We start from the raw sequence: 24,474 nt of genomic DNA, 5'->3' as shown, positions 1-24,474 counted from the left end.
AAATATAGGAGATATATGATATAGGAGATATATGAAATATAGGAGATATATGATATAGGAGACTAAATTGGCACTTTTTGTACCACATTTCCTTTGCCCATGGACTTTTTAACATTTTTTATTTATTTCACCTTTATTTAACCAGGTAGGCAAGTTGAGAACAAGTTCTCATTTACAATTGCGACCTGGCCAAGATAAAGCAAAGCAGTTCGACAACATACAAAAAAACAGAGTTACACATGGAGTAAAACAACATACAATCAATGATGCAGTAGAAAAAAAATAAGACTATATACAATGTGAGCAAATGATGTGAGATAAGGGAGGTAAAGGCAAAAAAGGCCATGGTGGCAAAGTAAATAAAGTATAGCAAGTAAAACACTGGAATGGTAGATTTGTAGTTTGAAGAAAGTTCAAAGTTAAAATATAAATAATATGGTGCAAAGGAGCAAAATAAATAAAATAAATAAATACAGTAGGGAAAGAGGTAGATGTATGGGCTAAATTATAGATGGACTATGTACAGGTGCAGTGATCTGGGAGCTGCTCTGATAGCTGGTGCTTAAAGCTAGTGAGGGAGATAAGTGTTTCCAGTTTCAGAGATGATGATCCATTGAAGGATATAATTCTTTCAGAGGATTCAAAAATCAAAGATTTAAAGTTGCAGCTTGGTGACTTTATGCAGATATATAAGTGTGAGTTTATGTGGACATTACAAGAGGGGGTTGTTTGTCAGTAATTGAGTGGCAATTTTATGTCAGTGTGTGAGGAGAAACCCAGGTGCATGGAGAAATTATTATTCTGAGCATAACAATGAAGCAAACAGCATGAAGTAAAACATAACATGATTAATGAAATTATGAGGCGACAGGGATGCAAGCACGTACACAGGCACGCACGCACAGATGAACTACTTCACCTACAATTACCAATCACCTGTTGGTGTGCGGGAGGTGAATTCAGGGTCAAAGTGGAAGGTGTCATCTGGCCTGCCCACTGCTGGTTTGAATGGAGGCTTGATCTCTCTTCTGTAAAGTTTCTGTGGTTTCACCATGAGGGGAAAAGGAAAAATAAAACTTGTATTTTTCCATTTAGTATTTGAGCTACAGATGTAGGACCCTGTTGCAGGAGAAGGACCCTGTTGCAGATGAACGGTCTTGCAATGCAGGAAATGTAAAACTTTTTTTATTTGAGGTTTAAAAAGGCTTCTGAAGTTTGTAATTTCCACTTAGAAATGTCAGACTTTTTTCCCCCTTACAATTTTTTTTTATCAACACCTACAAAAATGTCTATTAATTATAATCCACATATTAATTAGCTGTTAATCCTGTTGCTGCAGGATTATTTTACTGCTGTAGAAAACTGGCTCAAATGTAAGGTCCTACATGTAAGTACTGGGGTCTGGGGTAAAATACCTTTACTTCTTGTCTGAAGTTATGACAATCAAATCCTCAGGAGGACATATCCGAAGCAATGCCTTTAAGGATTTTTAGAAAGGGTTATGAAGAGATTTATACTCACATTCCAATCTATATTTCCAAAGAAATTATGCTTTTTAATCTCCTCGACTCCATCTGGTCCAGCACCTAACAGTAAAATGCACCAGAACATTTAGATTGAATACTCTTTTTTAGCTTCACTGGGCTGTAATTGCTCACTTACTAAAATCCTATCTCAAGTATCTCTGCTCCACCATATTATTCAGTGAGAATATGGGGTATTATGGGGATTATTAGGCTACACTCTCTAAACATGATTTTTGAACAAGGGTCTAGGGTGGTAAAATACAAGCCCTATGCAGTAATACATAAAGGCTCATATACATGCATATAATTAAGTGATAATGCCCTCAAAGCCGGTGTTTGGAGGATATATTTCCACTGGTTTTGTTCGTCAAGGGCCAGCAAACCATGCCAATATATCCTCCAAACACCGGCTTCGAGGGCATTATCACTTTTCTACGGGTGGTCGTTCGTTCTATCGGTTCGGTTGCCAGAGACGCGACCCAGCCGTTCAGTCTTTTTGTTCTGTATCTATGGACGCGACCCAGTCGTTCGTACTAAATGTTCCATAGCCATACTGGCTGGCAACGTTCTTATCCTTGCTTGCTAGCTAGCCAACTATAGCTAGCTTACAGTCACGTTAAAAAGTGCAGCCAGAATAACAACAAAGTAGCCGCATTTGAATTAGTTTAAGCTTTTTTTCTAGTGACATTTATTTGGATACATCCATAAATAACAATGAGCTAATGAGGCGCGATTTTGCCTGGCATAGAAAATGTGCTCACTCACTCGTCAGGACACTGCTGTTCAGAGGAGCTAGTCAACAACACAGTGAACACAAGCACCTCAAACTGAAGCTGGAAAGACTGCAAAGTAGCTGCACTTCATTTCGTTTGAGCTTTTTTCAATTGACATTTGTTTGTATATATCCATAAAAATAATGCCATCTGATTCATGATTTCGACTGGCTGAGAAACGCTCTGTCTGTTTCGTCCGGACTCCCGACACGTTCATTGCTATGGGACAGCTGGAGATGGAATTTGAATACTGAAACAATGTTGCAAATGTCAGAGAGACAGAGAGCAAGGTTTATATAAATCTCCACTGTTGAAAACTAAAGGTTAATCTAAAAGAAATGTGAGATAATGTCTAGATGCTTTTTATAGGGGAGATCAAGTTTAAAAATTGCCTGGCTGGACTGATGAGACAGTGGCTTGCACAGTCAGATGGAACAGAGTAAATAGGTATTTTAACATCAGATTTAGCCGGTGGTAACTTGTGGAATAGACACCAGCTGGAATGCCACCTGTAGACCCACCCATTGCATAACACGTAATAAAGCATTAAACCCATCTACTTTATGATAACCGCCATCGATAAGACAGTACTGTGCAGCCGTCTTCATCAACCTGGCCAAGGCTTTCGACTCTGTCAATCATTGCATTCTTATCGGCAGACTCAATAGCCTTGGCTTCTCAAATGACTGCCTCGCCTGGTTCACCAACTACTTCTCAGATAGAGTTCAGTGTGTCAAATCGGAGGGCCTGTTGTCCAGACCTCTGACAGTCTCTATGGGGGTGCCACAGTTTTGAGAATGACACAAATATTAATTTTCACAAAGTCTGCTGCCTCAGTGTCTTTAGATATTTTTGTCAGATGTTACAATGGAATACTGAAGTATAATTACAAGCATTTCACAAGTGTCAAAGGCTTTTATTGACAATTACACGAAGTTGATGCAAAGAGTCAATATTTGCAGTGTTGACCTTTCTTTTTCAAGACCTCTGCAATCCGACCTGGCATGCTGTCAATTAACTTCTGGGCCACATCCTGACTGATGGCAGCCCATTCTTGCATAATCAATGCTTGGAGTTTGTCAGAATTTGTGGGTTTTTATTTGTCCACCCGCCTCTTGAGGATTGACCACAAGTTCTCAATGGGATTAAGGTCTGGGGAGTTTCCTGGCCATGGACCCAAAATATTGATGTTTTGTTCCCTGAGCCACTTAGTTATCACTTTTGCCTCATGGCAAGGTACTCCATCATGCTGGAAAAGGCATTGTTCGTCACCAAACTGTTCCTGGATGGTTGGGAGAAGTTGCTCTCGAAGGATGTGTTGGTACCGTTCTTATTTCATGGCTGTGTTCTTAGGCAAAATTGTTAGTGAGCCCACTCCCTTGGCTGAGAAGCAACCCCACACATGAATGGTCTCAGGATGCTTTACTGTTGGCATGACACAGGACTGATGGTAGCGCTCACCTTGTCTTCTCCGGACAAGCTTTTCTCCGGATGCCCCAAACAATCGGAAAGGGGATTCATCAGAGAAAATGACTTTACCCCAGTCCTCAGCAGTCCAATCCCTGTACCTTTTGCAGAATATCAGTCTGTCCCTGATGTTTTTCCTGGTGATAAGTGGCTTCTTTCCTGCCCTTCTTGACACCAGGCCATCCTCCAAAAGTCTTCGCCTCACTGTGCGTGCAGATGTACTCACACCTGCCTGCTGCCATTTCTGAGCAAGCTCTGTACTGGTGGTGCCCCGATCGTGCAGCTGAATCAAATTTAGGAGATGGTCCTGGCGCTTGCTGGACTTTCTTGGGCGCCCTGAAGCCTTCTTCACAACAATTGAACCGCTCTCCTTGAATTTCTTGATGATCTGATAAATGGCTGATTTAGGTGCAATCTTACTGGCAGCAATATCCTTGCCTGTGAAGCCTCTTTTTGTGCAAAGCAATGATGACGGCACGTGTTTGCTTGCAGGTAACCATGGTTGACAGAGGAAGAACAATGATTCCAAGCACCACCCTCCTTTTGAAGCTTCCAGTCTGTTATTCAAACTCAATCAGCATGACAGAGTGATCTCCAGCCTTGTCCTCGTCAACACTCACACCTGTGTTAACGAGAGAATCACTGACATGATGTCAGCTGGTCCTTTTGTGGCAGGGCTGAAATGCAGTGGAGATGTTTTGGGGGGGATTCAGTTCATTTGCATGGCAAAGAGGGACTTTGCAATTAATTGCAATTCATCTGATCACTCTTCATAACATTCTGGAGTATATGCAAATTGCCATCATACAAAAATGAGGCATCAGACTTTGTGAAAATTTATATTTGTGTCATTCTCAAAACGTTTGGCCACGACGGTACATCTGGCCCTTCTTTGGACACTGTGCTAACAAACCTCCAAAACGAGCTTCAACACCATACAACTCTCCTTCGGTGGCCTCCAACTGCTTTTAAATGCTAGTAAAACAAAGTGCATGCTCTTCAACTGATTGCTGCCCGCACCCTCCCGCCCGAATAGCATCACTACTCTGGACGGTTCTGACCTAGAATATGTAGACAACTACAAATACCTAGGTGTCTGGTTAGAATGTAAAGACTCAAATTAAGCATCTCCAATCCAAAATAATCTAGAATTGGCTTCCTATTTCGCAACAAAGCCTCCTTCACTCATGCCGCCAAACATACCCTCGTAAAACTGACTATCCTACCGAACCTTGACTTTGGCGATGTCGTTTACAAAATAGCCCCCAACACTCTACTCAACAAACTGGATGTAGTCTATCACAGTGCCATCCGTTTTATCACCAAAGCCCCATATAGTACCCACCACTGCAACCTGTATCCTCTCGTTGGCTGGCCCTCACTACATATCCGTCGCCAAACCCACTGGCTCCAGGTCATCTATAAGTCTTTGCTAGGTAAAGCCCCTTAGCTGACTGGTCACCATAGCGACACCCACCCGTAGCACGCACTCCAGCAGGTATATTGCACTGGTCATCCCCAAAGCCAACACTTACTTTGGCTGCCTTTCCTTCCAGTTCTCTGCTGCCAATGACTGGAACGAATTGCAAAAATCACTGAAGCTTGAGACTTATATCTCCCTCTCTAACTTTAAGCATCAGCTGTCTGAGCAGCTTACCAATCACTGTACCTGTACACAGCCAATCTGTAAATAGCACACCCGTCTACCTCATCTCCATATTATTACTTACCCTCTTGCCCCCCAGAATCTCTACTAAATTTTAATTATTTTTGCCTCTAGGGCCTATTTATTGCCTACTTCTCTACATTTGCACACACTGTACATAGATTTTTCAAATGTTCCTTTATTTTGTGTTATTGACTGTATGTTTGTTTATGTGTAACTCTGTGTTGTTGTTTTTGTCGCACTGCTTTGCTTTATCTTGGCCAGGTTGCAGTTGTAAATGAGAACTTGTTCTCAACTGGCCTACCTGGTTAAATAAAGATGATTTAAAAAAAATGTTTAATACTTTAGGTAAATTGTTACTAATATTTAACGCAATCATACATACAGAATGACTTCCGGCTTTAATCTGACTGCACCACAGGTACCACACTAGTGATGCCTGGTACAGTTGAAATTTAGCTTGACTTTACTCTCCATCTTATAAATCATGGAGGAAGTGATTCATGGGGTTATATTCAATCCCAACACTGGTCAACCAGCTTCCACTGAGGGGTAAGAGAGCACATGCAGTAACTGTGCTTTCTAGCCTGCACTGTCCCCAAAACCCTCAATGTGAAGATGTAAAATTCCGATTTCAATGCTGTCTGTGTCACATTTAATAAATGAGAAATGGCTTATCTAATGCTGTAAATTAGTCTTCCAATTAGAGGAGCATGTGAAATGACACACACTATTAATTCTCTTGACTACATACCTAATCTATTGGTAGGATTTCTTTTGAAGAGGGCCCGTATTAAACTTTGCACCTCTGGGCTTAAGAATTGCGGCATGCCAAGTTTTGCCCTACAAAACAGAAAAAATATATATTATTTCAAAAACTAATGCATTTCATATATATTTGCCATACAAATTGTCGTATCTTACTTTAGTATGAGGGCCATTGTTTCCTTGCGATCTTTGCCTTGAAATGGTAGAGATCCTGTCAGCATTTCAAACTGAAAATAAAGACAAACAATGTCAGTGCCAATCCTCTAAATCTCTTTACAAAACAATATAATGTATTCCACTACAATTTTGACAGTTTCTTGGGTGAAAAACTCAATATACTGTTGCATGATATAGGAAAATAATATTTTCCAGTTACTACACATGCACTTGTTCTAACACTGCAGATGCAGAGCAAAGAGAAAGGAAAAGGGGGATACCTAGTCAGTTGTACAACTGAATGCATTCAACTGAAATGTGTCTTCAAGGTGATATCAGTGAGAGTGCCTGGCGGGTTTCTTTTGGAGAGAGCAAAGCTTGCGTTATAAATTCTGGCCCTAAAGGAATACATTTGGCAAGGTTTGTATTGATCTGGTTTTAACGTGAGGCTAAAGTACTGAGCTAAGAAACCATTAGGGAGTCCTTTGTTCTTTAGAGGTGGTGGAGTAATGTGTGGATTAGTCAGCAGCAACCTTATTATAACAGGTCTGGCTCTATTCAATCAGCATTCATCTTTTAATATAAGAGGATTGAAGAGGTGAGACTAGTGTATGGCGTAGAAGTAGTGGACTACTATCATACCAGTATGCATCGTCATTATGATGTCTCCGCATTAAGATCCACATTTTGACTATAGATTGGACCATTCGTGACCTGGTTGTACAGGCTGCACATCCATATAATGTATGCAAACATAATTTCATTATATGAAACTCTGACCTGGAGATTGTGTTGCAATAACATTGCAGCCAACCAAAAGCTATAGTATGTCTATAATGCATTGTCAAAAAGAAAGGGAGGGAAGTCCACACCATTAAGACGCCAAATGACCACCAGTCAGCACTATGTGTATGTCCTCTTCTGTTCACCACCTCAGGGGCCATGTACTCTATCGTCCCGCAGAAGGAGTACGCTCGCTTGTCATGGTCTATTGCCTCTTTACTCAGCCCGAAATCTAAAATACATTTGATAAAAGGGATTGAAGTCAAAGACAGAGGAAACCAGCCACCAGCTATGGGCTTAATGGATTCAACATAGAAGAGAGACTACTTCTATATCTATTCAAACTACTACTACCACTGCTGTATGTTTTTAAAACAGTCTTTAGTCACCTGTTATCTTGATGTGGCCCTCCTCATCAAGAAGAATACTGTAGAGGGAAGGAATGTGACATCAATATACATACAGTACCAGTCAAAAGTTCAGACACACCTATTCAAGAGTTTTTCTTTATCTTTACTATTTTCTACATTGTATAATAATAGTGAAGACATCAAAACTATGAAATAACACATGGAATCATGTAGTAACCAAAAAAGTGTTACATATATTTTTGATTCTTCAAAGTAGCCACCCTTTGCCTTGAAGACAGCTTTGTACAGTCTTGGCATTATCTCAACCAGCTTTACCTGGAATGCTTTCACAGCAGTCTTGAAGGGCTGAGCACATATGCTGAGCATTTTTTTGGCTGCTTTTCCTTCCCTTTGCGGTCCAAATCATCTCAAATTGGGTTAGGTCAGGTGATTGTGGAGGCCAGGTCATCTGATGCAGCACTCCTTCACTCTCCTTCTTGGTCAAATAGCACTTACACAGCCTGGAGGCGTGTTGGGTCATTGTCCTGTTGAAAACAATTTTAGTCCCACTAAGCGCAAACTAGATGGGATGGTGTATTGCCACAGAATGGTGTGGTAGCCATGGTGGTTAAATGTGCCTTGAATTCTAAATAAATCACAGACAGAGTCACCAGCAAAGCACCATCACACCTCCTCATGCATGCTTCGTGGTGGAAACCACACATGTGGAGATCATCTGTTCACCAACTCGGTTTCTCAAAAGACACGGCGGTTGTAACCAAAAATCTCAAATTTGGAATAATCAGACCGAAAGGAAAGTTCCACCATTCTAATATCCATTGCTCGTGTTTCTTGGCCCAAGCAAGTCTCTTCTTATTGGTGTACTTTAACTCAACCTTGAAGGCCTGATTCACGCAGTCTCCTCTGAACAGTTGATGTTTAGATATGTCTGTTACTTAAACTCTGTGAAGCATTTAATTGGGATGCAATCTGAGGTGCAGTTAACTTGAATAAACTTATCCTCTGAAGCAGAGGTAACTCTGGGTCTTCCATTCCTGTGGCGGTCCTCATGAAAGCCAGTTTCATCATAGGGCTTGAGTGTTTTTGCGACTGCACTTGAAGAAACTTTCAAAGTTCTTGAAATGTTCCGGATTGACTGACCATGTCTTAAAGTAATGATGGACTGTCTTTTCTCTTTGCTTATTTGAGCTGTTCTTGCCATAATATGGACTTGGTCTTTTACCAAATAGGGCTACCTTCTGTATACCACCCCTACGTTGTCACAACACAACTGATTGGCTCAAAGGCATTAAGAAGGAAAGAAACTCCACAAATTAACTTTTAATTGAAATGCATTCCAGGTGACTACCTCATGAATCTGGTTGAGAGAATGCCAAGAGTGTGCAAAGCTGTCATCAAGGCAAAGGGTGGCTACTTTGAAGAATCTCAAATATATTTTGAATTGTTTAACACTTCTTTGGTTACTACATGATTCCATATGTGTTATTTCATAGTTGTGATGTCTTCACTATTATTCTATTAGAAAATAGTAAAAATAAAGAAAAGCCCTGGAATGAGTCGGTCTGTCCAAACTTTTGACTGGTACTGTATCACACACACACACACACACACACACACACACACACACACACACACACACACACACACACACACACACACACACACACACACACACACACACACACACACACACACACACACACACACACACACACACACACACTTCACGAAAAAGGTTTGCTCCTACAGACAGTGAGTCACGTGGATGTGGCTTGATATATAAAGCAGGCAATAAGGCATTGAAGCATTGTTACTGTTCTATTGAACCTTAGAATGGGCAAAACGAGTGACCTAAGCCACTGAGCGTGGTATGATCGCCGGTGAAAGGCGAGCCGGTTTGAGCATCTCAGAAACGTCTGGCCTCCGGGGCTTTTCAAGCACAACAGTGTCTAGGGTTTACAGAGAATGGTGCAACAAAAAACATCCTGTCAGGATGTTGCGGTGGTGTAATGGTGGCGTAATGGTGTGGGGAATGTTTTCCTGAAACATGTTAGGTCTCTTGATACCAGCTGAGCAACGTTTCCATGCCCCGAAGAAATCAGTCTGTACTGGAGGCAAAGGGGGGGTCTGACCCAGTACTAGATGGGTGTACCTAATAAACTATCTGTATAATAGAAATACTTTATATAAAATCTTCACATCTTACACACCTCTCGGCACTGCACACCCACACATTTATTGAGTGTTTGTTTGTTAGAACTAATGGATATGTGCACAGCACACTTTTGCCCTTGGGTTGGTGTTGTTAATCATCAACAGTAAAGCTGGGAATAGCTCGTCCTTCAAAGACAAAAAAAGCAGAACCACTGAAACCAGGAATTACGCGAGACCTTCAAACGTAAATTATTCCCATGCCGAGAGTTCCTCTTTTATTTCCTCTCATCAAATACCCGAGAGACAATTTACAAGTCTAGGAAGAAAAAGATGCAGAACAGATGCATCCTTGATTGCACCAGAGACCTGTTGTTGTTTTGATAGACCTGTCACAGGCAGCACCACGGAGCAGTAACACAACCTTGTTTGAACTCATGGATCGGAATTATATGATAACAAATCCGACTGTTATGTACTTGGTCATTCCCGATCAGAATATTCATAAGTCTCGGAGATAAATAAACAATGTATAGGAGTACTCATATGGGTAAAAATTGTATAGCTGTGGAGAATGGATATGCAAGATGCTTTTTGAATAAGGAAGTAGTCTATGGCACAGTACAGTCAGTGAGGCTTTACTTCTCTGGTTTGAGGTCTCTGTAGATGATGCCCAGACTGTGAAGGTGATCTAAGGCCAAGGCCAGCTCAGCCAGATAGAATTTCACATCCTCTTCAGTAAACATCACCTGCAGATGGAGAAAGGTGAAAGATAAAGTAACAGTCATTGACAAGATGCAAACAGTACATGTGTGATATGTGATTGTGAAAATAAAAGCCGTGTTTTTAAAACCGTAGAGTAGCCTACATTGATGTGTTTTAAACACATAAAAAACAAACAGACAGCTTTCCATAATTCCAATGTCAGGTAGCCTGAGCAAAACAAGAGCACTACCCACAGATTGAACACTACTGAAACTCATTAACTTGATTACAAAGCCAGCTGTTTGGAACCACACCCAAAATATTTGCATCAAAGATGTTACACATTTACATTTTAGTAATTTAGCAGACACTTTTATCCAGAGCGCGTTGCATTCATCTTAATAAAAACTTTGCTGAGTTTCCTCAGGTAGAGCATGTATTGTTGTCTTTCTCTTTGTTTACTAAATAGCACATTTTAACCACAGAAAGATTACTTTAGCTCTCAAATGGAATATGTGTGGGGAATAAACACTGCGGTGCCAAGGAGAGCATTTAATTGTGGTGAAAGTAACAAGTTGCTACCAGCATTAGGGCATCTGCTAGCTGTTCCAGATGAGTGATTTCCAAAACCAGCAGTAATTCATTCATATTTCAATTCCCACTTGTCTGTCGGCCCAGAAGAACAAATTTAAATCTAGAGACAAATTGTTTGCCCAATTTCATTCCAGTTATTATTTACAAAAGGATTGGTAGCAGTCACGATGACACATAGGAGGCAGTAGTTTTAGGAAACATGGGTGAATGGATGAACGCATTTCCAAAGTTAGTGGTCTATTATCCGGACTGCAGGTTGTTTTTATTATTCAATAATAATCAAGGTCTCCATCCATTTAATCATTTCTTTGAGCAAAACTCCCCTCGAATACCCCAGAGAGTTAATTTTATATGATCTATTCCAGTAGGCATACTAGCACACCCGATTCAACTAATCAGGGGCTTGATGATTAATTAGTTGGAGCAGGTATGCTAGTTGGAATTGAACAAATAAGAAGAATGGCTGGGGGTACTCAAGGAGAGGTTTGGAAACAACACAGAGTCCTGCATGAGGCCCTCCGCTGATCCGGAGGACTAGGTTATATCTCTCGTCTGTCTGTCTGTAAGGCCAGACGGTATTCCAGGGCGTGTCCTCTGGGCATGTACAGACCAGCTGGCAGGTGTCTTTCCAGACATTTCAACCTCTCCCAGTCTGTAATCCCCACACGTTTCAAGCTGACTACCATCATTCCTGTTCCCAAAAACACTAAGGCATCGTGCCACAATGACCACTGCCCTATAAAACTCACATCTGTAATGAAGTGTTTTGAAAGGCTGTTCATGGCACACATCAACTCCGTCAGCCCAGACACCCTGGACCCACTCCAATTTGCCTACCGACCTAACAAATCCACAGACGATGCAATCTCAAGTGCACTCCATTCTGCCCTCTCTCACCTAGGAAAGAGGAATACCTATGTGAGGATGCTGTTCATCGACTACAACTCAGATTTCAAACACCATAGTGCCCTCCAAGCTCAGGACCCTGAGACTGAACACCTCCCTCTGCAACTGGATCCTAGACTTCCTGACGGGCCGACCCCAGGTGGTAAGAGTAGGCAACAACACCTCCGCCACTCTGACCCTCAACACAGGGGCCCCCAGGGGTGTGTGCTCAGTAGGGCTGTGACGATACCAGTATCGCAATATTTTTTCCATGGCAAAAATGAAAACACAAAGCAGAACAAATTCTTTGGTCCTTTAAAAATCTGATGTATGTAAAATACAGTGTGCTATAGCTGGAAAATCAAATAAACGTGACTCTGGATGACAACATGATGTTTGGTTCCAACATTAGGGCTGTTTTCCTAAAGTTCAAGTTTTGTTTCCTTGCCACGATACTAACGAGTATCGCGATACTGGTATTGTCCCAGCCCTAGTCCCGCACTTGTGGCGGTTTAAATCTCTGCTGTTTGTTGCTGTTCATATCAGCCCTGTGAGCTGTGCTAGCTGGAATTCCGTGGATAACCAGCATTAGCCTACGTTACTACCGTCATGCCGACCAAAGTTAAAGAAATTTGGAGAAATGGAGAGGACAGTGTTTCACTATCACAGGTGCATGATCTTTTAAAAACCAACCAAAAATATGTCAACAAGCAATTGTTACAACAACAGGAAAATACCTTCAAGAGCTTTGTCCAAACACTGGTGGACTCAACTAACAAAATAATGGGCAATCTGACCAGAGAAGTCCAAGAACTTAGGAACAGTTTTTCAGTTCTCCCAGGGAGAGGTGGATATCCTGAAAGAGACTTGCAGCAAGATGACAACAAACTGTAAGCCCACGCGAGATGACAGCAGTCTGTGGATCATTATTTCAGATGACTGGGAAAACAGTAGTGATATCAGGATATTATTTTTGACGATATATCATATCGTTTTGACAATATAGGAATATTATTTTTGCCCTAGTTGGCTGTACCTACACCACAACTCCAATTTGTTTTGAGAACTTTTATTTCCATGACTGATTTTCTCATGGCTCTGTCTTGTCCCTCTACAGCAGACGTATGGTGAGCAATATGTTTGGAACATCGAATCGCAATAAAATCACAGTATCGAATCGCAATACATATCGTTTCGGCACCTAAGTATAGTGATAATATCGTATAATAAGGTCCCTGGCAATTCCCAGCCCTACTATCTAGACTAGAGGGACAATCCAGGAGGAATAACATTGTTGTGGATGGCATACCAGTCTCCACATGAGGCCTGGACGGAGTCTGAGGAAAAAGTGTAGAAACCAACATCTTCCTCAACGAGGACTTCTTTGAAGCTTTGCGCCAGAGCCGGAAATAACTTATCCGAGCTATAAAAGCTGCCAGAGAGCGTTGGGACATTGCTTACATCCGCTACAACCGCTACAACAAGCAAGCACATTGTCCCAAAAGCCTGGGAGGAGTGAGAGAGCCAAGCTTCAGGTTCAGTTGTTTCAGCCCAACATCACACACACACACCAACTGACACTCACAAGTTCATATTTTCTCTCCATATTATCTATGATAAGCTACCCAGGATAGGGCTAAGAATATTAATATATGTAACCTTAGACATAAGGTTCATGAAATCAATAATTTGCTAACATCTGATAACAGTCATATACAGTGTATTCGGAAAGTATTCAGACCCCTTCCCACATTTTGTTACGCTCCAGGCTTATTCTAAAATGTATTAAAAAAAATTAAATCTTATATACCTTATTTACAAAAGTATTCAGACCCTTTACTGTGATACTCAAAATTGAGCTCAGGTGCATCCTGTTTCCATTGATCATCCTTGAGATGTTTATAGAACTTGATAGGAGTGAACCTGTGGTAAATTCAATTGATTGGACATGATTTGGAAAGGCACAAACCTGTCTATATGAGGTCCCACAGTTGACAGTGCATGCCAGAGCAAAAACCAAGCCATGAGTTTGAAGGAATTGTCCGTAGATCTCAGAGACAGGATTGTTTCGAGGCAGAGATCTGGGGAAGAGTACCAAAAAGTTTGGAAGCACCAATACTTTTCCTAGAGCTTGCCTCCCAGCCAAACTGAGCAATCGGGGGGAAAGGGCCATGGTCAGGGAAAAAACATGATGGTCACTCTGACAGAGCTTCAGAGTTCCTCTGTGGAGATGGGAGAAACTTCCAGAAGGACAACTATCTCTGCAGCACTCTACCAATCAGGCCTTTATGGTAGTGGCCAGATGGAAGCCACTCCTCAATAAAAAGCATGACAGCCCCCTTGGAGTTTGCCAAAGGGCACGTAAAGGACTCTCAGACCATGAGAAACAAGATTCTCTGGTCTGATGAAATCAAGATTGAAGTCTTTGGCCTGAATACCAAGCGTCACATCTGGAGGAAATCTGGCACCAACCCTTCATTGAAGCATGGTGGTGGTAGCATCATGCTTTGGGGATGTTTTTCAGCGGCAGGGACTGGTACACTAGTCAGGATCAAGGGAAAGATGAATGGTACAAAGTACAGAGAGATCTTTGATAAAAACCTGCTCCAGAGCGCTCAGGACCTCAGACTGGAGGCAAAGGTTCACCTTCCAACAGGACAACGACCCTAAGCTCACAGCCAAGACAATGCTGGAGTGACTTCGGGACAAGTCTCTGAATGTCCTTGAGTGACCCAGCCAGAGCCCGGACTTGAACCCAATCGAAACAGCTCTAGAGAGACCTGAAAATAGCTGTGCAGCGGCTCCCCATCCAACCTGACAGAGCTTGAGAGGATCTGTAGAGAAGAATGGGAGAAACTCCCCAAATACAGGTGTGCCAAGCTTGTAGCATCATACCCAAAAAGACTCGAGGCTGTAATTGCTGCCAAAGGTGCTTCAACAAAGTACTGAGTAAAGGGTCTGAATACTTATGTAATTGTGATATTTCAGTTTTATTGTTTACATTTTTTGCAAACATTTCTAAAAACCTGTTTTTGCTTTGTCATTACTTTCTATCTAGCTGTAGATGTTCAAATGTGACCCGGAGTGTTATTTAACCCCAAATAATTATTCCCCCCCCAACCCTGGGTTAGTGCATGGATTAAGGAGTAATTAATCAACGGAACGAAGGAGATATTGTAATCTGACTGATGAGGTCTGGGCTGTTCATTGGCAGTGAGCACTTTAAAATGTTTGCATCGAAAGTCCATGCTAGACATACCACACAAGCCATTATGTCTGTGGTTTGAAATAAACCTGTGCTGGTAATTGGAAGTGAGCACTTGAAAGAGCTACACTTTATTACTGAAGTAGCCTACTTATTTCAACTCACTATGAATGCATGGACATTCAGAGATGCTGAAGTATAAGATTAAAGCCAAACCAATTAGGAATGAACATTTGCAATATAGGGACCTATTCCTGATAGGGTACGGTCAATGGCAGGGTGTTTATACATATCGATTGAATCAGTGGGGTGGACGGACCTATTTTTTGTCACAGAATGAGTCCTGAAGCTTTGGAGCGCGCACGTGTGATGAATGAAAGTCCTACTTTGCTCAAGCTCCGAAATCACTTCACAGGAAGGCTAACTATGGTGGTGGCAGAGGCAGTTATAGATTGGTCATTGTGCTGCACAGTGATGGGCCCCAAAGTGGCATGATGAATCAGTGTACTACTAAGAAATTGTCAAAGATCCATTAATAGCTCGGCATTGAACATACAATTGGTCATCGAAACAGATTTTCATGAGGACAGAATACCATTCATCTACAGCTCTTTTGGAATGTGCTTGTTTGTTTCTGTTATCAATAAAGGCAAACAAATCTAAAGGTATAGTTCAAGGGAAGGGTTTTTACTTCGGAGGGTTTTTACTCTATAAGCCAAATTACCAATTGCTGTTGAGTTGACCAATAAAAAAAAAGTAATATCACGCAAATTGAGAATGCCTCGAAAATATACTTTACCTATTCAATCAAAAAGGGACATTTGCAACAAGTAAACAAATGATTGGAAATAAAAGTATATATTTTTTAAACATATGCATGTGGTGATTGAATGTATTAATAAAACAGTGAATGAGCAGTAAGCCATCACAGTGAGTAACATGATGACTGACCTCTTTAGAAAGCCGCGTGAAGAGGTCTCCCCCTCTGAGGAAGTCTAGAATCAGATACAGCTTCCCCTCCGTCTGAAAGGCTGTGCCATAAAAACAACATAAATGGTCATGCAAAATACATATTCTCCTTCACTCATGACATGCAATAAAATGAAAACACTCCAAAGTGCAAGAGGCGTCACTACAGTTCTTGGTTCGATTCCAGGCTGTATCACATCTGGCCATGATTGGGAGTCCCATAGGGCGGCGCACAATTGGCCCAGCGTCGCCCGGGTTTGGCCGGGATAGGCCGTTATTGTAAATAAGAATTTGTTCTTAAGTTCTTAACTGACTTGCCTAGTTAAATAAAGGTTAAATAAAAAATAAAAATAATAACAATTTTACAATGAGGCTCAGAGACGATTTGGCAGTTTTAAAGCCAATTTCCTGCAATTCTACACATTTAGCTATCATATGCTATCTGGGGGGCCCACAACCAGGGGGCCAACAACCCAAAATAATTCAATTTGGTTGGGTACCACCTGGAGTTCAGGGGGCCCCGGGTCATGTGTCCTACGTGCCCATTCAGTAATCCGGCTCTGCTTAAAAGGTACATGTCAAGGCAAATCTTTTTTTCCCTGGTATAATTTTGATATTATGGACTTCTTCTCGTGTATTCCTATTATCTGCTTTGTTGAGTGCATCTGTTTGGCTGGGGCTGCTGTGGCAATACTCAGAGCATGCTAATAAATAAGGAGGTAAAGTGCTTTGAGACGGAGTGATGGCTTACGCTGTCTGAAGGGCTCCAGACGTCATTGAAATGTTTAGAGGGACGTGCCAAGCCTTATAAAACGCTTGGAGAGTTATTCAATGCAAGAACCTACTCCATTTGATATCACTATGTGTTTCTGCCTGCTGCCTAATGGCAGAACCATTCTAACAACTGATGGCTAAAGACAATCTCGTCACATAATTATTTGGCTGTCTTAACAAGAGGGTTTTCATGTCTCAATGTTTGTTGTATGTATGCGTGCCAGTCAGAACATGGTTGCATGGATGAGAAAGACGGCACTTGGGAAATACGCTCACCATAATGGAGTTTGACTATGAAGGGGTGGTTGACTTCAGCCAGAATGTCTCTCTCCATTTTGGACCGCACCCTATCCCGGACTGAAAAACAGACAAAGTTTATCAAAATGGTGTTAATGAATTAAGATACTTGTAGAACTGAACAGATGTGGACAAAAGCTATACATATACAACCCATTAGAGTTGGGCCGGTATCCGACAATACTGTATAAAATACCTCAGGTATACATTTCTATACTGTCAAAACTGTTGATACAATGAAAATCTGTAAACCACTCAACCATGCAAGACTTCTCCCTCACTAGTCAGCCACTTACCTAATCAGTGCATTGGGAATGTCATCGCATAATCGAGACAGAGTGAGCTAATGCAATGACTTGCTGCATTATGCTCATCTATCTGCATTACCTAAGCCTTCTCCCTATGTCACCTGGGAAATGGAGGTCAGCTACTTCGTTATCAATAATAATCAAAATCATAATCCCCTCAAGCACCTGTGCTGCAATGCCAGCTTCCTCTTGCAACGGCTCTCTGCTTTGCAGAGGACATTCCTGCAGCTGTGCCTGTATTATGTAAGCAAGGAGAACATCATCTCCATTTCCTGAGACAGGGCCAAAAGGCTGCATTTCATTATCTAGTGCAGATTTTTTTTAAACGTAAAGCGTTTGACTGAGATTTGTTGAGTACAGGAAACGCAAGATGTTTTTGACTGAGATTTGATAAGTATAGGAAACGTAAAATGTTTTTGACTGAGATTTGATGAGTATAGGAAACGTGAGATGTTTAAAAAAAAGGAAAAAAAAGGATATATTTTTTATTACTTATGCCGGAAAACCAGTTTGGCTGGATTTGGAATTAATTCATACCCATATCATGTCTGTTTACTGTAATAATATTACTGTCTTAGTAAGATTGGTCAGATGAAAAACATACCACTCTTCGAAAGTATCAGAATAAGTACCTTTTAGCGTTGCTTTCCTTAACACTTTCATGGCATAAAGCTGTCCTCTGTCAGACCCTTTGATTTTTCTCACCAGGAACACCTATGGAAGAGATTAATATCAGATTGAACAGTAGGGGAAATGTGACGAATGCATAGTACATACACAGTAGGTGTAACATAGATGTGAACACCTTAATTCAGGTAACTATATGTTTACCTTTCCATAGGAGCCTTGGCCTAGCACTTTCAGCAGCTCAAACTGGGAGGGGTCTGCCTTTTCAAAGCCCTCTTTGGTGTGCTGGCTGATGTCGATCTCTTTCAGGATGCCATCGTCCTGTAGGGAAACAGATGGCCCTCATATCAATCACATGATTATAGGAATACCAAGAACACCCATATCGTCCAAAGAGAAGCAGGGAGAGCCAGAGAGGGATTTAGTCAGATGTCCAACCTAGAGAAGTCAAATTTGATCAGGGCAAATGGAGACTACTCAACATAATCATGAATTGAGATGTTACAGCTAGTATCATGAGTATACAAGTATCAGAGGAAACTTAGCATTATTACATCCAAGGATAGAACACGCACATTGCTATTAGACTTTTTGCCCTTATTATCCTCAATCTCCACACATATCCACGTTAACTGGTGACAATAGGAGGATTTGAAACAGATGTTGTAGGCTAACAGTCAGAGTGTGACCTTGGCTACAGAACCAGCCAGTAGTCCATCCTGTTCCCCTCTTATCAGGGGAGATTAGTGTAACCATGTTTTGCGTGAGTGGGGCTATGTGGCTGCCAAACGGGAGATCTTAAAAGGGAACACTCCGGCTATTAATGCTGTCTTCATGACGTGCCTCTGAAATATGCCGACCCAGGCATGTGAGAGTCCTGTCCTGACCATCGCGGATTGATGCAGAATCTGCCACGCTGACACAGCAGAGAGCATGGTTAAACCTGTTTATCTCCCTCAATACATACAAGTACAACACACAGTTACATAACCCTTTGCATACAATATATCATTGGGATGAAATAAAAAATATGCTTTTCAAATCCATATGCCGATTTGTCCCTTATGGTTAACGTTAACCTATAACTTCTCCTTCAACATATCATGTTGAACACAGCATTGAATAGGAAGACAATCATGTATCATGTAGATGAAGAATCAATGGGTTAAGGATGACCTCTGTAGGGGCTCTAGAAAATAAAGGCAAATAAATCAAGCAGTGGGATTACAAATTCTCTGTAGCTATCCAAGGTGTCAGTCCCATGGGCTTTTTATATTTCCAAACCTCTATCCAATCAAAGTTTTTGTCACGTGCGCCGAATACAACAGTAAATGCTTACTTACAGGCTCTAACCAATAGTGCGAAAAAAAGTGTGTGTGTAGGTAAGTAAAGAAATAAAACAGTAAAAAGACATTTGAAAATAAGAGTAGCAAGGCTATATACAGACACCGGTTAGTCAGGCTTATTGAGGTAGTATGTACATGTAGGTATGGTTAAAGTGACTATGCATATATGATGAACAGAGAGTAGCAGTAGCGTAAAAAGAGGGGTTGGAGGGTGGTGGGACACAATACAGATAGCCTGGTTAGCCAATGTGCGGGAGCACTGGTTGGTTGGGCCAATTGAGGTAGTATGAACATGAATGTAAAGTTAAAGTGACTATGCATATATGATAAACAGAGAGTAGCAGCAGCGTAAAAGAGGGGTTGGGGGGGGCACACAATGCAAATAGTCCGGGTAACCATTTGGTTACCTGTTCAGGAGTCTTATGGCGTGGGGGTAAAAACTGTTGAGAAGCCTTTTTGTCCTAGACTTGGCACTCCGGTACCGCTTGCCATGCGGTAGTAGAGATTGAACAGTCTATGACTGGGGTGGCTGGGGTCTTTGACAATTGTTAGGGCCTTCCTCTGACACCGCCTGGTGTAGAGGTCCTGGCTGGCAGGCAGCTTTGCCCCAGTGATGTACTGGGCTGTACGCACTACCCTCTGAAGTGCCTTGCGGTCGGAGGCCGAGCAATTGCCGTACCAGGCAGTGACGCAACCGGTCAGGATGCTCTCGATGTTGCAGTTGTAGAACCTTTTGAGGATCTCAGGACCCATGCCAAATCTTTTTAGTTTCCTGAGGAGGAATAGGCCTTGTCGTGCCCTCTTCACCATTGTCTTGGTGGGTTTGGACCATTCTAGTTTGTTGGTGATGTGGCCACCAAGGAACTTGAAGCTTTCAACCTGCTCCACTACAGCCCTGTCGATGAGAATGGGGGCGTGCTCGGTGCTCCTTTTCCCGTAGTCCACAATAATCTCCTTAGTCTTGGTTACGTAGAGGGATAGGTTGTTATTCTGGCACCACCCGGCCAGGTCTCTGACCTCCTCCCTATAGGCTGTCTCGTTGTTGTCGGTGATCAGGCCTACCACTGTTGTGTCATCTGCAAACTTAATGATGGTGTTGAAGTCGTGCCTGGCCATGCAGTCGTGGGTGAACAGGGAGTACAGGAGGGGACTGAGCACGCACCGCTGGGGAGCTCCAGTGTTGAGGATCAGCGTGGCAGGTGTTGCTACCTACCTACCCTCTAACACCTCAACAGTCCGCTGTCCAAAAGTGAACAAAGAAATGAGTCATGATTCCTTGTACAAACAGTGATATTCCACAGTAACCAGTACACCATCCATTAATACTAAACTCTGCAAAAAAACCCTGGACCCTTTCTTTCAAAGATAATTCGTAAAAATCCAAATAACTTCACAGATCTTCATTGTAAAGGGTTTAAACACTGTTTCCCATGCTTGTTCAATGAACCATAAACAATTAATGAACATGCACCTCTGGAACGGTCGTTAAGACACTAACAGCTTACAGATGGTAGGCAATTAAGGTCACAGTTATGAAAACTTAGGACACTAAAGAGGCCTTTCTACTGACTCTGAAAAACACCAAAAGAAAGATGCCCAGGGTCCCTGCTCATCTGTGTGAATGTGCCTTATGCCTCCTTACAGCATGCCTGAGGATTGCAGATGTGGCCAGGGCAATAAATTGCAATGTCCGTACTGTGAGACGCCTAAGACAGCGCTACAGGGAGACAGGACGGACAGATGATCATCCTCGCAGTGGCAGACAACGTGTAACAACACCTGTACAGGATCGGTACATCCGAACATCACACCTGCGGGACAGGTACAGGATGGCAACAAGAACTGCCTGAGTTACACCAGGAATGCACAATCCCTCCATCAGTGCTCAGACTGTCTGCAATAGGCTGAGAGAGGCTGGACTGAGGGCTTGTAGGCCTGTTGTAAGGCAGGTCCTCACCATACATCACCAGCAAAAACATTGCCTATGGGCACAAACCCACCGTCGCTGGACCAGACAGGACTGGCAAAAAGTTATCTTCGCTGACGAGTCGCGGTTTTCTCTCACCAGGGGTGATGGTCGGATTCGCATTTATCGTCGAAGGAATGAGCATTACACAGTGGCCTGTACTCTGGAGCGGGATTGATTTGGAGGTGGAGGGTCCGTCATGGTCTAGGGCGGTGTGTCACAGCATCATCGGACTGAGCTTGTTGTCATTGCAGGCAATCTCACCGCTGTGCGTTACAGGGAAGACATCCTCCTCCCTCATGTGGTACCCTTCCTGCAGGCTCATCCTGACATGACCCTCCAGCATGACAATGCCACCAGCCATACTGCTCGTTCTGTGCGCGATTTCCTGCAAGACAGGAATGTCAGTGTTCTGCCATGGCCAGCGAAGAGCCCGGATCTCAATCCCAATTGAGCACGTATGGGACCTGTTGGATCGGAGGGTGAGGGCTAGGGCCATTCCCCCCAGAAATGTCCGGGAACTTGCAGGTGCCTTGGTGGGAGAGTGGGGTAACATCTCACAGCAAGATCTGGCAAATATGGTGCAGTCCATGAGATGCACTGCAGTACATAATGCAGCTGGTGGCCACACCAGATACTGACTGTTACTACTTATTTTGACCCCCCCCCCCCCCCCCCTTTGTTCAGGGAGACATTATTCAATTTCTGTTAGTCACATGTCTGTGGAACTTGTTCAGTTTATGTCTCAGTTGTTGAATCTTATGTTCATACAAATATTTACACATGTTAAGTTTGCTGAAAATAAACGCAGTTGACAGTGAGGACTTTATTTTTTTGCTGAGTTTAGTTAAAGCATCAGTTTTGTTTTCCAAACGAGGCCTATATTTGAAATAGTTTGCTTCCAATTATTCTATACCATTTTAGATTACAGAGAATTGCTTTATTATCCTAAAGATCAAACTAATGTTAAGTCTGTTGGGAATAAAAAAAATAATACATATCAGAAAGAAAGCGAGAATGGATTTCGCTCAGTTCCTCTTAACAGCCTTTCACATTATTCTAAAATACTGGAAAGGAAAAGAAAACATTTACCTTTGGAGGGAGTCTACCTGGTAGTACTAGTAGCTTTTCACAGTACCCAATCAGTCTGTTGTTAAATCAGTCTTTTTAAAAAGACACCATTGCAGATGATCTTAGTGAATCAAAATAATAAACAACCATTGTCCAACTATTACTCTTTACCAATAAACATGGATAACAGACTGACATGCGTAGTGTATTCTGAACACCAGGATTTGTTATCTGGGTCAACAGCTGTTGATGGTGTGTATTTCAAGATAATCTCTTTGATTGAAAAAGTCAACTTGACAAAATGTCTCAGTCGGTTGGACAATGCTGCTTGCAATACAATAATTTGGGGTACGATTCCTGCATGGGCCACCTGGATAAAAACATCTGGTAAATGCTGTTTTCATATTCAGCTATTTGACCATGACTTCATGTTTATGCATCTCAATGGTAGTTCTAATGTCAACTCTGATAGCAGCTATACCAGTTTACTATTACAAACCATCATCATCATCATGCATTCTGTGCATGCCGTTTGTAAAGGCTGATCATTCCGTGCATGCCGATCATTCCTAGCATGCCGTTTGTAAAGGCTGATCATTCCGTGCATGCTGTTTGTAAAGGCTGATGACCTACAGTATACTGTACTTTCCAAGTCAAAGTAGGAATTGAGTTAAATGTTACCACAGCAGTTCATCTCTCCCCTTAATAATCTCAGTATCATGGCATAAAGCAGTCAAACAGGGATTTAAATAAACAATAACACAAACATACCAATGGTCTGATTGACTGCCATCTGTCTGATGAGTCTACTTGACTTAGTACCAGATTCTCCCTCAAGAAAACTACCCTTCATTTCATGGTCTTGGGTAAACTATACCTAACTCCCACAAGGGTTTGTCTTCATCCAAATAAAGTATTAATGACAACAATATAATGAAAATCACTTTGCGATGCAAAACAGCATTATTGTCTTGTGAGATTAATGATACAGACAGAATAACTCAAGAGGCAATCATGGAGTAAAATACCCCATTATGACACAAGCGCTCAGATATCTAAATCCATCAGGTATTGTTTTGAAAATTGTTTCCATATATGTATTTTTATGCATTACGTTAATCATGCTTAGCATGCCTCAATGTATTGCAGATGTGCAATGTTAAATCCCCTACGTCTGGCGTGCAATGTTAAATCCCCTACGTCTGGCGTGCAATGTTAAATCCCCTACGTCTGGCGTGCAATGTTAAATCCCCTACGTCTGGCGTGCAATGTTAAATCCCATACGTCTGGCGTGCAATGTTAAATCCCCTACGTCTGGCGTGCAATGTTAAATCCCCTACGTCTGGCGTGCAATGTTAAATCCCCTACGTCTGGCGTGCAATGTTAAATCCCCTACGTCTGGCGTGCAATGTTAAATCCCCTACGTCTGGCGTGCAATGTTAAATCCCATACGTCTGGCGTGCAATGTTAAATCCCCTACGTCTGGCGTGCAATGTTAAATCCCCTACGTCTGGCGTGCAATGTTAAATCCCCTACGTCTGGCGTGCAATGTTAAATCCCCTACGTCTGGCGTGCAATATTAAATCCCCTACGTCTGGCGTGCAATATTAAATCCCCTACGTCTGGCGTGCAATATTAAATCCCCTACGTCTGGCGTGCAATATTAAATCCCCTAAGTCTGGCGTGCAATATTAAATCCCCTACGTCTGGCGTGCAATATTAAATCCCCTACATCTAGCGTGTAATATTAAATCCCCTATGTCTATTGTGTGATGTGAATGTCTGTTTCCTGGTGAAGGGATTGGGGTTTGGTACATGATGACTACATATTATCTCAGAGAGACTGGTCTGTCTGAACATCTTGCTATGAGACACTCAGGAAGGATTACAAAGAGACGTCAAAGTGAATGTGATTTCTAATGATAACTGCACACAGACTGAAGCATTCTGTAAGACAAACAGTCACAAGCAGAGACATGTTTACACAAACAGTACCATTAGCTAACACTTAGAGCCCGACTAGTCTGAAAACATTTGCACCGAATACAACAGTGAAATGCTTACTT

The 24,474-nt window shown here is 42.1% G+C and overlaps 1 protein-coding gene across 5 annotated transcripts in view; it reads right to left on the bottom strand.

Moving 5' to 3' along the window:
• The window catches only part of LOC115153452 (ribosomal protein S6 kinase alpha-2), a 62,365-nt gene that overhangs the window by 9,737 nt on the left and 28,154 nt on the right, over positions 1-24,474 (bottom strand). For 4 of the 5 annotated variants that reach the window (XM_029698908.1, XM_029698905.1, XM_029698910.1 and 1 more), the window contains 11 exons: positions 18,230-18,346; positions 18,031-18,112; positions 17,070-17,150; positions 16,002-16,081; positions 10,304-10,410; positions 7,529-7,566; positions 7,229-7,371; positions 6,357-6,427; positions 6,187-6,275; positions 1,522-1,586; positions 937-1,039 (listed from right to left, as the gene is read on the bottom strand). In XM_029698908.1, coding sequence (XP_029554768.1) covers positions 937-1,039; positions 1,522-1,586; positions 6,187-6,275; positions 6,357-6,427; positions 7,229-7,371; positions 7,529-7,566; positions 10,304-10,410; positions 16,002-16,081; positions 17,070-17,150; positions 18,031-18,112; positions 18,230-18,346 — 976 coding nt within the window. The remainder of the gene's footprint in view (positions 1-936; positions 1,040-1,521; positions 1,587-6,186; positions 6,276-6,356; positions 6,428-7,228; positions 7,372-7,528; positions 7,567-10,303; positions 10,411-16,001; positions 16,082-17,069; positions 17,151-18,030; positions 18,113-18,229; positions 18,347-24,474) is intronic. The other variant, XM_029698909.1, reaches the window with a different exon arrangement.

The sequence above is a fragment of the Salmo trutta genome, chromosome 18, assembly GCF_901001165.1.
Source record: "Salmo trutta chromosome 18, fSalTru1.1, whole genome shotgun sequence".
NCBI lineage: Eukaryota > Metazoa > Chordata > Actinopteri > Salmoniformes > Salmonidae > Salmo > Salmo trutta.
This window is presented reverse-complemented; position numbering and strand designations above follow the sequence as displayed.